Genomic DNA, 14822 nt, shown 5'->3' on the forward strand with positions numbered 1-14822 from the left:
TCATTTATTCTTTTATTATTTTATTCTATTCTTTCGTTTTGGTTTTGTTTGGCACGTGTGACATTGATCAGCTATTTACCAAAATTTTTTTGTCAGTTGCTCCTCAAGTTATGTACTTCTTTAACCTCCATACATTTAAATATATACCTCCATTGTACATAAGGTAGTCTGTCATTTGTAGGCGAGGTTTTGGTTAAATATTCAAATGACTCGTTGGTGTAGTGGTTATCAGGTTAGACTATGGATCGCGGTCCCGGGTGATCATAAAACTTAGAGTTATTGAGTTTCTGTATAGAACTTTTCTGTACCAGCGCGAGGACTGGCGGTGGAGGTGGTGGAATTAGCGATGCCCCCCCCCCCATGCGTCGCTGAACACGTCAGCCCCGGTTACTATCACTAACGTGTGATTCGAGAAGCGTGGTAGGTTCCCTCTTTCCCATAAGAGATCCCTAATGCCCGTTTTCACTAACAACGGACAAGACAATGCCTAATTATGTACCTACACCTAATCTAGGGAGATTCCTAAGCATTAACTTAAACCAAACCATTTTAACTAAGCAACTCATATAACCTAACTTGTCTATAATGCTTGCGAAAAAGTCCGGTCTTTTGTGTTTGTATTATCACATTATTTCGAATAAAAAACAACAAAACTTATGTTTTTTCATCTGTCCAGTGTCAGTTTAGGAGTGGCCTAATCATAACGCACCGCCCCGCCCCGAATCGGTGTTGTAACTTTAGAAAGGCGCCTAACGTCGTTAGTCGTCATCTAAGAGTTGGTTAAACGTTTTTTTCCTTTACGCATCACCCAAATCATTAGGCATCCGATTTAGCCGGGATCTGTTTAGTGAAAACGGGCATTTTTACGGGGACGTATTCCATTTTGCCATTATATTATGCTTGTCACGCACTGACCTCTGTTATTATAACTGGACATGCTCAAACTGGTTAATCCCATTTTGGCGCAAAAGCACTGCCCACTTTTTTGTATAACTTATAAAGGGGAAGGATTGCCATCTTCCTTCTTTATGCATACCCTTTTTTTTGAACAGAAAATGCCTGAACTTACTAAAAACTATGTGTGTCCCTCGACAGACCTATAAGTGAGAGTACGGGATGCACTTGCGTATTCACCGCACTCTCGCCAAGGTTTTGACCCCCAATGCATCCCATCGTCGATGGCCTGGTCACTGCCGAATCCCTCAGGTAGGCCAACGCTACACGGCACGCCGCCTTCTCAGGCCTGTCAATAGTCGGGTTACAGACGTCCCCTTAAATTCGCCACCCGCAGGCCTGCAACTCATGGAGGACGGAGGTCATTGATTGCCCTCCGGCGCCTGTTACGTCCCGTGGTCAATGTCCAGGTAACGAAGTGAATTTTAACCCGATGTCTCTGGATTATAACGTAGTATGGCCCACTATAGTACGAGTAGTTTTGACATCATGATAGCTTATATTGTGATGGCAACCTTGTCTGGCTTTGATAGTGATATTTTTAGTCTACGCTGTTGTCCCATTAGGTTATGTTTCTTTGTATATACTGCTATCGTACCCTTTTTTGTACATTTATATGGATATGGAACCTTTTTGTTTAGTTAAGAGTTAAGACATCTTTTTTATTTTTGTTTGTTATGCTTGTCGCAATTATTTCTATAACTATCCATATTAGATATATGGAGATTAAATTATTTGAAAACTCGAAAGCGTGTAGTTACTAAAGTCGTTCTCTGATTTAAGTATTATTCAAGTTAGTTTAAAATCTTAGAAACAGCTATCGACTTAAGTAACGTACCTACATCATGGCATGCCACTCCATCGATTTAATTATAAATAATATTGTGACGTTACCTACTCAACTGTTATCGTTTTATACTTAGTGTAAAGTAGATTTATCGGAAAAGTCATCTGCCTTTTGAACTGCATATGGAAACTTATAACAAGTTTATCAATACGTATGCATTTATGTAATAGTAACTGACAGTCTTGAGTCTTGACCCCCAATACAAACATCTCTAGCGATTTTCAATATTCATAAATTTACGTACCTACTTACGCCTTTTAAAATTATTTGGTTTTTGTAAGGAAGTTGTGATATTTTTAGCTCTCCAATTATATTGAATCTCCTAGGCATTAGTAAAATGAAAATAAATACCAAATTAAAAAAAAGAGTAAATAAAAAAAACGCTTAAGCTACGGTTGATGAGATACAGCCCGCTTACAGAAATTCAGCGAAGGCACGTAGGCCCATAAACTAAAGGTAAGTGTTGTCTAAGATGGTGTTTCCAAACGTTTTAGGGGTATGGCAGTTAATTCATATCGTATTTTCCGGGTAACTAGTCATTGCCGAAGCCTTGCACCGGCCGAGACCAAAAAAAATCATAAATTGTAAATTTAGAAATAGCCTATAGACTATTTACGGTCTATTCTTTTTTGAAGTTATACTTCTTTTGGCGCGTTAGGGAAAATGATGTGAATAAATTTTTACGATGTGCGCGTACAACGTCACAAAAAACCGACACCCTGAAATTAGCTATAAGGTTTAACATTGTACACTTTGAATTGTCAAAATCTGCGGATTAAATTGTATAAAAATCTAAAATTTTAATGTTGAGTGAAACTTAGCTGTCCGATAACGAGTCCATTAGTGTTCCAAATTAAATTTTTATTCTTATGTTCATTTCTTTAATTATGCAGAAATATTTTATCGTGATAGTTTCATAAACTTTATTTAACTAGATAGTGCGTTATAATAAACTTTAGAAATATGAGATATCTTTTATCTATTGTTAGTGTCGTTTTTTCTACAAACGTAGAATAAAGCAAAAGGTAAAATTTTTCAAAGGATTTTTATTTTGCTCCGCCATAGTATAACTTCTAACGCGTGTACTTATGTACACACACGTTTTTTTATTGATAATTATAACTGCTATACCCCTAAAACGTTAATAAGTTAATTACGTTTAGTTGCATTACAATCTTAACGTTTACTTTTCGCGGTTGAAACCGTGTGAAACAGCTAGTAGAAAACTATATAAAGAAAACCTATTTTTGTTACATAATATGTTCTTATTAAAGTAAAAAGTTGTACCTACTAAAGAGTAATCAAAAGATTGTAGTTGACAAGCCCACGCAAGTAAGAAAAAATTTACTATATCTACCTATTTGTAGAGTCACAATCGGTACCTCTATAAATAACAGGGGAGGTAAGTACTTATAAAGATTTGCGTGGCAACTTGTCTTCAATAAGCTTGGAGCCGACAAGTTATTGCCACTTACGAGTTTTATTATGTATTTCCGAACTATTACCAACCCCACCAATTGATGTACAAAAGTCGCCATTACAATGCGCAAATATAATACCTACATGAGGTTTTCTCACACTCATGAGTCGATACTCTTAGTACGAAATTCCACACCTCGCAAATGTCTATAGATTTCTAATACCTAAAAACTTTTAACGATCTGTCAGAGTAAAATTAATTTTGGTTCAATAACTGTTTGATTCAGTTCCACCTTCGGACAAATCAAATCTGGGACAACATGTCGACTTCCATTTTTCCTGCTTCTCAAAATTAACAATGAAAAGGCGTCATCAAGACAGGCTTGCGCCAGCTTGGTTTGCTTTATGCCGTGCCTACCCAGAGCAACTCCGTTTTCGGTATCTTATGGTTTGGTTATCTTACGGTACCTTATTTATATTTTTTAAGTTAGGGACCGATGTTTAGCTTAGGGACAGTTGATTTCTGTATGTCCGTGTGAATTATAACATTAATATCAGTTATACCTATTGTGCAGATGTAATGTAAATTGTACCTATGTTTTTTCGAACAATAATCAAATATTATTATTATTATTTTATTCTATCATTTATTAATTTTCATTTTTTTTTGGAATTCTTAACCATGCTTACAAATTTTAATTTATGCTTATTATTATTATTATTATTTAAAGATCGCGTTTTTCCATACATGAATGCATTTAATATATCAGTGAACCCTTAGTGAAAACCTGGCAGTATCTTTGTTAAACATAAAAAGATTAGACGGAATTTAAAAGTAGGTACTAAAGGTCCATTTGATATCATATAGTGTTTCGATATCTACTCGAAACATACCAACACTTACGTGATGTGCAATTTCATACTAAGGGTACTGTAGTTATTTACTTACGCGTTGATTGTAGATGAATGCTTTTCAGTGGCACTGTTAAGAATGCGCTCTTTGTAATGCACTCGGGCACCAATTTTATCTTGTAGGAGAACACAATGGCCATTTGCGAATGGACAAGGTGTTATGTATATCATTTCAGCTACTTTATGGATCATATATACTCAAATATGTGCACAAATTTTAATTTTGCAAAACATTTTTTATCGAATTGTTAACGCATTTATATATTAATGCTTCAATTAAGAATACAGACATTAATGATTAGGTACGAAAGATTAAAACTTCGGTACCTACCAATAATTATGTTCACCCTACGAAAGCCATCAGCTGAAATCCTAAATACTGATCTAGAACTGTTTAAGTAGAAACAAATATTCGAATGGGCACTGCATCATCATCATCATCATCATAATTATATCGACTCATTACCGGCCCAATACAGGGCACGGGTCTCCTTCCAAAAGGGAGATACAGAGAGGAGAGGGGGGGGGGGGGGGGGTTAAGGCCGTAGTGCAATACGCTGGCCCAGTGCGGATTGGTGGAATCCACATACCTTTGAGAACATAATGTAGAACTCTCAGGCATGCCGGTTTCCTCACGATGTTTTCCTTCACCGTCAAAGCAAGTGATGTTTTTTATTAATTAAAACGCATATAACTTACAAAATTAAAAGGTACGTGCTGGGATTCGAACTCCGCCTTGAAAGGGAAGTCAAGCTCCTACCCACTGCGCTATCAGCGCTTCTTAATGAGTCCTAAAAATTTATAAATATAAAAAAATAATAAATATACTGGTATCTTAAACTCAATTTATTTTAAATATTGCCTAGAGATACCTATATGGTTGAGTTAATAATATAGTATAAGTTGTCAATGTTAGATAATACAAAGCCAACGAGTATAACTGCAATGCGGAAGTTCAACTTAAGGTTTGAATTGCGCTTGAAAAGTAGCGCAGATAACCTTTGCTTCCGTTTAGAACTTAACAAGTGTGCAACTTTTTTTTATTCAACATGCATTTTCCTCAGGATAGGCTGTTTCTTCACGTATAAGGTTTGCCAACTTCGTGCAGCTTTGCTTCCATCTAGGTGGATGATCTCAAATTCCAATGTTCATAGGAATATGTGCATTTTGCATATAGGTTATCCGGACTTTTACCGGCCTTTATCCAGGCCTTTCGGACCGTTTTATGGAGAACTCATGATGTTTCCCTGGACAGAGTGATATATTAATTGTTTAAATTGAAAACGTACATGATTCCGAAAAGTTAGAGGAACGTGCCGGGAATGGATCTTGGTCTCATCGGAACTAAGGTAGCGCCGCATTTTATAGTCGCCTTTAAAAATGAGTAAAGATTTTAATTCCTAACTACTAGACACATAGCTCCTCTTTCAGAGGACGGAGGGTTTTAGAACATGGAGCATAGTCGCGTGTTACTAGTGGACACCACCAATTCCCTAACTCCAAGCTGATACTTTTCTTACCATAAAAACCTAACCGTGTGCCCCTATATCGGGTTCGGGACCTAAACCTCGTTATCCGTAGTTGACGATAATTAGAGTTGATGTACTTTTAGGATAGTATCAAGTGGTAATTATAATTTCTTTATTGCCTTTATTCTTTCTTTATTGGGAAATTTGTATATTTAACTAAAGCCAGTAAAGCCAAAAGGCTTGTGAATACCTTCAATGTCGTACGCCCATCTAGTAACTGACATTTAACAACGTTGCTTAGCCAAAGCTATCGACCTTTCTACGCTGTCTAACCGAGGCCAAAGCACACTTGGACTTACGAGCGTTACATAATATCCAAAGAAGTTTAACAGCTCGCGTATATCCGTAAGATAGCATATTTCCATATCCGTGTTCAAGAGTTGATATGTAAATTATTCTTTCAGATATTTTTCAACATGTATCTTCCTTCCTTCTTCGTGAAATATTGTAATTATGTAAATAAATTCTCCTTTCGAAGACGTGGTTAATATTAACATATCTTATATAGTTTAAAATATTTTCTGCTACCGCTAATAGAGCCCATATACATAAGAATGCTAAGAATTTTTTGCGTTTGTAACGACAATGGAATCGCTCTTAGCTCTTTTAGGGATTCATCTTTTTAGTATTTTAATCTGTAATTTGATCCGTTAAGCATATTACAACCATAAATTTAATCTACATGGAATATGCACTATTCAAACTGCAGTACAGTCACAGTACAGATATTACAGGAAACTTTTTTAAATTCATTCGATAATTACGTACGGCTGGAATTAACTTTACAGTCGATATTATTTCATATGTCTAGTTCGTATTGAACTACGTTCCTTACAAAACTGTGGTGTATTTTCTTCTTTCCCTGGGCTTGTCTGATGTCTCCGCCTGTCTCCTCTGTCTGCGTTGTGCGTAACTGTGTTGTATATTGCGGTCAACAAGTTCGTAGAATTTTAGGAACTCTAGGATCATTCCGTTTCCTGTCCGTTCGTCTGTCACCGTACTATTTCTCAGAGACAGCCGGTTAGCATGCCAAAAGTTTTCGAGTATAATGTCTCATTGCCTTCTCATCATTATAATATCTACCCATTACCGTCCTACTACAGGGCACAGGTCTCCTCCCACACAAGAAGGGGGTTAAGACCGTAGTCCACCACGCTGCCCCAGTGCGAATTAGTGACCTCCACACACCTTTGAGAACATTATGGAGAGCTCTCAGGCATGCAGATTTCTTCACGATGTTTTCTTACACCGTAGAAGCAAGTTGTATTTTACATGCTTAAAACGCACATTACTCAAGAAAATTATTGGGGCGAGCAAGGATTCAAAATCGGCCCGCGAAAGTGCAGGTGAATTCTTACCCACCGGACTACCATGACCCACCGCCTTTGACTTGACTTCTATAGTCACACTTTTTCTCTGAAAAGACCTATCATTGTCATCATCATCATCATATCAACTGATAGGCGTTCACTGCTGAACGTTTGTCTTCTGCAGGGAGTTCTAAATTTAACGTTCTTTTCCGTGTGTCTTCTAGCTGGGGATTGACCAATGGTGCGTATCAGTCCGGGGTCCCTATTACATCGGTTCTCAGAGCTATGCGCCCCGCCCATTGCCACTTCAGGTTCGCGGTTCGTTGATCTACTACGGATCTCCGCATAATATGTGATCTGATCTCGCATACTTAGAGCATACATACCGAAACTACTAGCTCTCTCCATTGTCCACTAAGTGACTCTGAGCCTTCTTATGAGGCTTATAGTTAGCGACCTCATTTCACGACTGGGTATGTATCTATTTAGTCGAAACTTATACTTAAAAACTGTCTGTTATTGTTGTGATAAATTCAAGACCATAAAATTAACGGTATTTTAAAGCTTACCTATTTTCGTAATAAAATTCGTACTCATTAATTTAATAATTATCAATACCTAAAGGATGATCTGAGCTTACGTTAATAATGGCAAAATTTAACTATGAATTTTACAATTAATTACCTTTATACGAGAACGAAATGAATTATAAAAATGTGTTGTTACACGATTTGGGAACCAAAGTCAAAATCAAAGTCAAAAATATCTTTATTTTAATAGGCCCATAAGTGGCACTTTTGATGCGTATTTAAGAATTACACGGTAGTGAGATGATGGCGATAACCACATTCGTTAACTTAAAACTAAAGCTACGAGGGTTCCAAACGCGTCCTGGTCTAAGAAGAAGCGCATAACAAACCTAGCCGGCTGTTTTTTTTGTTATTACCATCTCACAATGTCATTTTAAATTATTAGAGCAACCTGGTAAGAGCAGTAATTCACACCCAAGCTTTTTTATCGATTATGTAGTCCTTTATACTATAATAGGCATACCTATTAAGGTAACTAGGTGTTATTGCTAATACCTGTTACCTGTTCGTGGCTTATAACTATTTTGGAATTTCAAATATTTGGTATCCCGAAAAAGGCTTTCCGTGAAATATTTAGCATCATACCGTATTTAGCGGAATAGATCAGTGATAGGGAATTATTCGACTAAATTTTATGCTAAACATATAATTTAAGGGAAATTAGGCTAATCAAGGACATTTTTTTGAATAACTATCATTACTGAGTTTTGGTCAGTGGACAGAAGTTGTGGTCCTTCCGTCGTCAAAATTCATAGTTCAGGACCCAAAGAGCTATGATCGATCAACCTTTTGCAAATGGATCGTCATAACTATACCAATAATTCTTGTGACCCCAAAAATTTCGTTGGTAATGCTATCTAATTTTTTCACAGTATAAGTGCCTTCTAAATATTTGGATTTTATTTCAATATGTGTAATTTCACGCAATCAGTAAATTCTACTAATTCATCCTGGAATCGTAGATAATGTATCCCTATCCGTAGATAGGTCATAAGACAATTACTCTTACGAAATAACGGATTTACGTACTAGACTTACGGATAGTATAAATCAATATTAAGAACAAGAAAGGCTATGGATGCGAAAAGATATCATATACCTACTATGATTATGATATTTTTTTCTACAATTACTAATATATTCGGGAATCTTCAAACATTTGTTTCAAAACTGTTTTTATAACCAATTAATCTATATTATACACTTCTGACTTAAAGAACAAAAACGTAAACCAAACTAGGTATCTACTGGTCTTCAAAAATAGCAATATGGTTTTATGTTTTCAAAATATACAATGAGTTTGTAATGTATGAGGAAAACTGAGTTGAACCAACATACATACAAGTGCAAACAAACATAATTCGTAGCTAAAAAAATAAGAATCCTTCCTTCCGATAGATAAAGAGAATGATCATTGAAATACAATAAAATTATAAAAAATAAAAATATAAAAACATTAGTAAAGTAGCCACAAATTATAACATCAAAGTAAAAAAATAGCGTTAAAGTTAGATGATAAAAAAATAATTAAAATTTCGCTAAAATTATTAACAATGTACGATAAAATAAAAGAAATATAAAAAATTACGTAATAAAACGAGAGACTGTTAAAATACAAAAAAATCAATACGTTCGCGCGCCGTCTCAGTGCGGTGCATTCGCTCAGCTGTCTATCGATTCTTCAATGGTATTTGGAAAAGCAACTTACCAGTAGTAGGCGATCTTATCCCCATGGCCATTTCTCACGTTGCGGTCCAAAAGATTGAAGCAAACGTTGGTTACAGCCCCTTCCATCCACTTAATAAAAATATCCCCCTTGTCGACATCGAAGTTGTATGAAACGAAATTGCCGGGCTGGTAAGGAATCTCCCAGTGGAATTCACTGGCTATTTTTGACCAAAAAGCTTCTGGATCATCTATTGATTTTTTGTACATCTCTTTGTATTTTTGTAGGGTGGGCACCCAGGATTTATTGACAACATAGTCGGTCGGTTTGTAAACGCGCGACATTCTAGCAGTTTGCGCTAAATCCGCGCCACAAATATGTAGTTGTCTTGCCTTGACGATGTCTGCACGGTTACTGAAGTCTGAATGGAAACGTTAAATAAAGTTGACGTTTGGTAATCTGCGAGTGCCTATGACGCATGGATTACCGCGCGTGCGCCTTTGGACTTATTCAAATTGGCGCGAATTCGTATGAAAAAAATACCAAAGTCCGTAACTTATACGAACCTTCTATTTTTTATTTTACTTACGTAACAAATTAAACTGCAATGTAGCGAGCAACGCAATGAACTATTGTCAATCGTTGTAACTTTATATGGTCAAACTAGATGTGTTATGCGGCTTTGTCCGCACAAATCGCTGGATGCAGCTTTCTGCTAGAAAGTCTACAGCCTATCAAAATAAGTCGGATACCTAACGTAAAGCTTTTTTCATTCATACCAGTAGTTCAAATATTATATTTTAGTATCTATGATATTAAGTACACATATAAAAGATAACGACAAAACTTCTTTTAAATTATTTAAACAATCGACTGAGGTGTGGGCTATTAATAAAACTGTACTTGCTTTTCAAGCTTTAATTATCCACTTTTTGAAAGCATCACGTAAACATGACCGTCCCAGGGAGCCACGCGATATAAATTTAAATTTTGTTCGCTTTTATTTTATTTATTTTTAATTCTGTAACGGCAAATAAAGTATGGATTGTTAGCAGCACCACATGAAAGTCGATAGAGCTGGGTAAGCTACTTTGACCCAGGTCTGAAAATGGATGGGTGCCCGACTTTGTAAGTCTTTAAAGGTAATTCGGAATCCATCAGTCTATGCTCCTTAAACTTTTAAAGAACAGTAATCGTTAAAGCAAGAGTTTAAATCACATTTGTTAAATGATTTGTATGCTGAAGATCAGGTACCTAATCAGGAAAATTTCAAACACTTTTTATTCCGTCCTAGCAGTGAAAACGCCAAAAATTTGGCAACAGTTATGTAATCAGTTTCATTAAGCCTTAAGTGAGGGGTTTGCTGTAATCCGCTAAGAAGTTCTGTTCACGTTCTCCAATAACGTTCTTGATGAACTCAAACCTACCTACTCAAAATAGGGAGTCGTTAGGATTTTGACTATCAGATAGGGTTCCAACGTAGAGTTATGAAACTGAACTGGAATTTCTGACATCGTTTAAATAGCAGCGGATATAATAGACCTGGGTGCAGCGGAGAGATTTTGGATTGGCAACCGCACACTAGACACAGAAGCCAGCCAACCACCAGCTCGATGGGGTGATGATAATGTCAAGGCAGAAGGGAAGAAATGGGTGCAGATTACCAGCAAAAGAAAAAGATGGCTTGCTTATGACGAGGCCTTAGTTCAGCTGCTGGACTCCAGCAGTTGACTGAAATTGTCTGACGCTAATGATGATGATGGAATTGCCTCGAACCTATGTAATAGCGGGAATTCTTGTATCTCGTTATTAAAAAAAAAATAACCTTTATCTTGTACCTTATGTCTCCGCCGAGCTATAATTTCTGATTAGCACTGTATAAACTCATAAAGAGTAGATTTCTTTGTTTGATTGTTGTACCCAATAGACTCCGAAAGTACTAAAGCAATTTTAATCATTTCTTCTCCAAAAGAGAGCTAAACTTACTATAATATAACACACGGGTATAATTTAAAAAAAAATGGATAGCTTTAAGATAAATTCAATAATATAATCCAAAGTAGCAAAATGTTGCCTTTAAAATTCATTACTTAGCGTGCGCTGAAAAAACTATTGCTAACTAAGATACATAAAAATTATTTATTTTTAAGTACTCATTATTACCTACAAAAAAGTCTACGAGGCAATAAATCTATGTATCATAGCTAAGTCGCGAAAGCAGGTTTTGTGTTCTAAAATTTTCGCGCCGTCGGAAATAAAATCGAGTAACAGTAGTAACAAAGTACTTATTAAATATTTTTAATTTATTCCAATTGGACATTTAATGTCGAAGTTTCCGCAAGTTTTAAAAAAATGAGGACTACACCTAAACAATATTATAGATAATTATTTTAATAGATAAACAACCAATAAATTTTTGAGCACAGAGTTAATATAGAGACTACATAGGTCGTAGAGTAACAGAATAGTATTTATCCTCGGTAGCCAGGAAGGAGACTATTTCACCCCGCGGAAAGGACCCAATTCTGTTTTCACCCATTGCTATATCGACTCTTTTTGACGACCTCCCTGGAGCAGCGGTGAGCACTGTGGTTTTAAGTCGGAGGTTCCAGGTTGGATTCCCGGCGGGAGCAATTAAGGGAGACTGCGGCCGTGGCTAGTTACGGCCCAAAAGACAAAGATTGACTACGATGATTGAAGACTGGTACGATGCTCTGTAAAAACCGATTAGGAGTATTGGTTGAATGTAACTGCCATACTCCCTAACAGGTTAGCCCGCTACCATCTTAGACTGCATAATCACTTACCATACCATTTGACGGCAGTGGCGCAGTTTGCAGCGACTCTGCTTTCTGAGTTCAAGGCCGTGGGTTCCATTCCCACAACTGGAAAATGTTTGTGTGATGAACATGAATGTTTTCAGTGTCTGGATGTTTATCTGTATATTATAAGTATTTATGTATATTTTTCATAAAAATATTCATCAGTCATCTTTAGTACCCATAACACAAGCCTACTTTGGGGCTAGATGGCGATGGCGATGTGTGTATTGTCGTAGTACCATCATGTGAGATACTCCAGTCAAGGGCAAACTTGTAATGGAATAAAAAAAAAGCTCTTCGAAGTTTGCTGCAAAGTAGAAATAATATACGGAGTAAAAATCTTCTATTGATGTGCTTTGCGGGGTGGACACGTTAATGGTATCCCTCTGAGGGGGTATATTATGGGAATATAATTTTTGTCTCCTATGCTAGCCGTGTAGAAAAACAAACTGTTGCCACGGGATTTGTAAATAATATTTTTTGTAAATAAAACAATGCATTATATTTGTAATCACATTTCAGAGATGTACGTAAGAGATATGACAGTATTCACTCATTTTAAATTCATAATTAGTAGGTATAACTGTTGGTAAAAAAGGGAAAATGTATGAAATAATAAAAAAAATATATAACATCAAGATAGTAATTTATTATTAAAATGTGATCATTTTACTACTTACAAACTAATTATAAATTAAGAATATCTCGTAACAAATATCATATTGGCTAATTAACACAGTCATTGCGTTTTCAAAGACGCACAAATGTAAAGTGACACTAACAAAACAAACACCAAGCTTCCACGGCACTCGCTACATATGATGATTGTAATTTGAAGTAACTTATATTTCAATTTTCATATTATTTATAGTAGGTTATGAATAAAAGTTTTAGAGCCTCAGAGTTATTCGGGAAACTACTTGACCTTATATTTTGGCAAAGCTGGTGTTATGGCTGTCACCGCGTACTTTTTTATTTATCAAAACTACAATTATTTTCCATTGAAGTATCGAAGCGGTGATAGCTTAGTGATTTGGACTTGGGCTTAACTTTCGGGGTGGGGGCGAATTCGAACCGCGTCATGCAGCTCTAAATTAGTGCGTTTTAAGCAATTGAATATCGTTAATGGGTAGACAATGATGATGATGATTCATTGCTCTGCATTATAATGAATACTACGATTGGTATAAAAGATTCTCCCATACCAATTCACAAAATATCACTGAACATCACTGATCCCAGTCCCAGGTCTCTATTGCATTCAAATAGTAACGCACACATAACCCAAGTTTGTGACGTGTAAATTGACAGTTATTGTCGATTTGTAAAATGGCACGTCCCAAATACATTCGATACGATTGAAATGTCATAGACAATAGAGTTAAATTGTTATTTAATTCATACGAAAAAACAGTACTTGCTTACTTCCTGATTTCAGAAATTGGTTTTTAGTTTAAGCTGAGTGACAGTATATAATAGACTGTAGTTCGTCATTTAAAAATAATTCCCTACCATGGAAACCTGTTGACACTACATATTGCTCTTTGAAGAAACTTGTGTTATTAAAATAATATCTTAGAATTAGAACATTCAATCTCCTATTATTGTTCCCATATAACAAGCGATACATATATAGCGATAGCGATATTGATGCCAATTCTGTGTATCTCTAAATGGAGCTTAATTAACAGGTCTAAAAAGTAGAGCTATCATTTTCCACATTAAGAAAAATTTGGTTAAAATTTGACTTTTCTGTCCAACAGAATTGGCACATTACAACTTATCCAATGTGGGAACAATGTATAAAAACTTTTGTACGAGACAGTACAAAAGTGCATTTTTCATAAATCCCTTTCACAACCCTTTCCTGGGTAATCCGTTTCTCATAAACTAAGTACAAAGAGGAGGTATGCACGTAATAAGTACAAAAAGTGATCTTCTACTTAAGACACAATCTGTGACGTTTACCGGCCTTGACATTAACTAAGTGTCAAAATTTACGTCACGTAATACATTTTATGAAACTTTTATATACGAGCTCTAACAGACGCTTATCTATTACTTTTGACATAAAAATTAAGTCCATTGTTATCGAAGAGGTGGGCAAAATAAGATACTTAGTGCGCAAAGATTAAAATACAGTACAGATGCCGAAACCAGGACAAGGATAGACTAAATCAAGACACTTGTTTGGCGACATAAGTTTGGAAAACAAGGTTACCGCGACTATTTTTGTTTTTTTTTTTTTCGTTATTTTGTCTTTATTTTGACAAATAATATTTGATTGTACTGATTGAAAAAAACGTGTAACTTCAGTCTCATAAACATTTCTTACAGAGTCCATTCATAGTTATTTTACCTCTGACATTAGTCATTAAAACATTAATTTAATTAGTAAAGTATTCCAATTTATTGTTTATTTCACTTTATAGTTCTTCAATCAATTAATTCAAGCAGTTTAATTGGGCTTAATCAATCTATATGTATAAAAGAGAAAGTGTGTGGGTATATTCCGTATAGGCTTAGAAACGGCTGGACCGATTTCAATGAAACTTTCAGGGAATCTCCGGATTGACCTGGCGAGTAATCATAAGTTTAGTGACGATCTGAGCACTCCTATTTTTGAACTGTCAAACTGTCAAATACAGCTTTTATTTACTATGATGATATTCTATTGTGTGTGTACATGGGTGTAGATAAAGATCTTCACCCGCTCGAGAAGAGAATAGAAGAGAATGAATACGTAGAGAAATAAATGGTTTAATATATTATG

At 35.8% G+C, this 14822-nt stretch overlaps 1 protein-coding gene across 1 annotated transcript in view; it reads right to left on the reverse strand.

Annotated features, from left to right (window-relative positions):
• Positions 1 to 9633, reverse strand: part of LOC120636514 (acetyl-coenzyme A synthetase) — a 31031-nt gene extending 21398 nt beyond the window's left edge. The window contains exon 1 of the mRNA XM_039908024.1: positions 9270 to 9633. Coding sequence (XP_039763958.1) covers positions 9270 to 9571 — 302 coding nt within the window. The 5' untranslated portion in view covers positions 9572 to 9633. The remainder of the gene's footprint in view (positions 1 to 9269) is intronic.
• Positions 9634 to 14822: the final 5189 nt, after the last annotated feature.

Source organism: Pararge aegeria, chromosome Z, assembly GCF_905163445.1.
Source record: "Pararge aegeria chromosome Z, ilParAegt1.1, whole genome shotgun sequence".
NCBI classification, from domain to species: Eukaryota; Metazoa; Arthropoda; class Insecta; order Lepidoptera; family Nymphalidae; genus Pararge; species Pararge aegeria.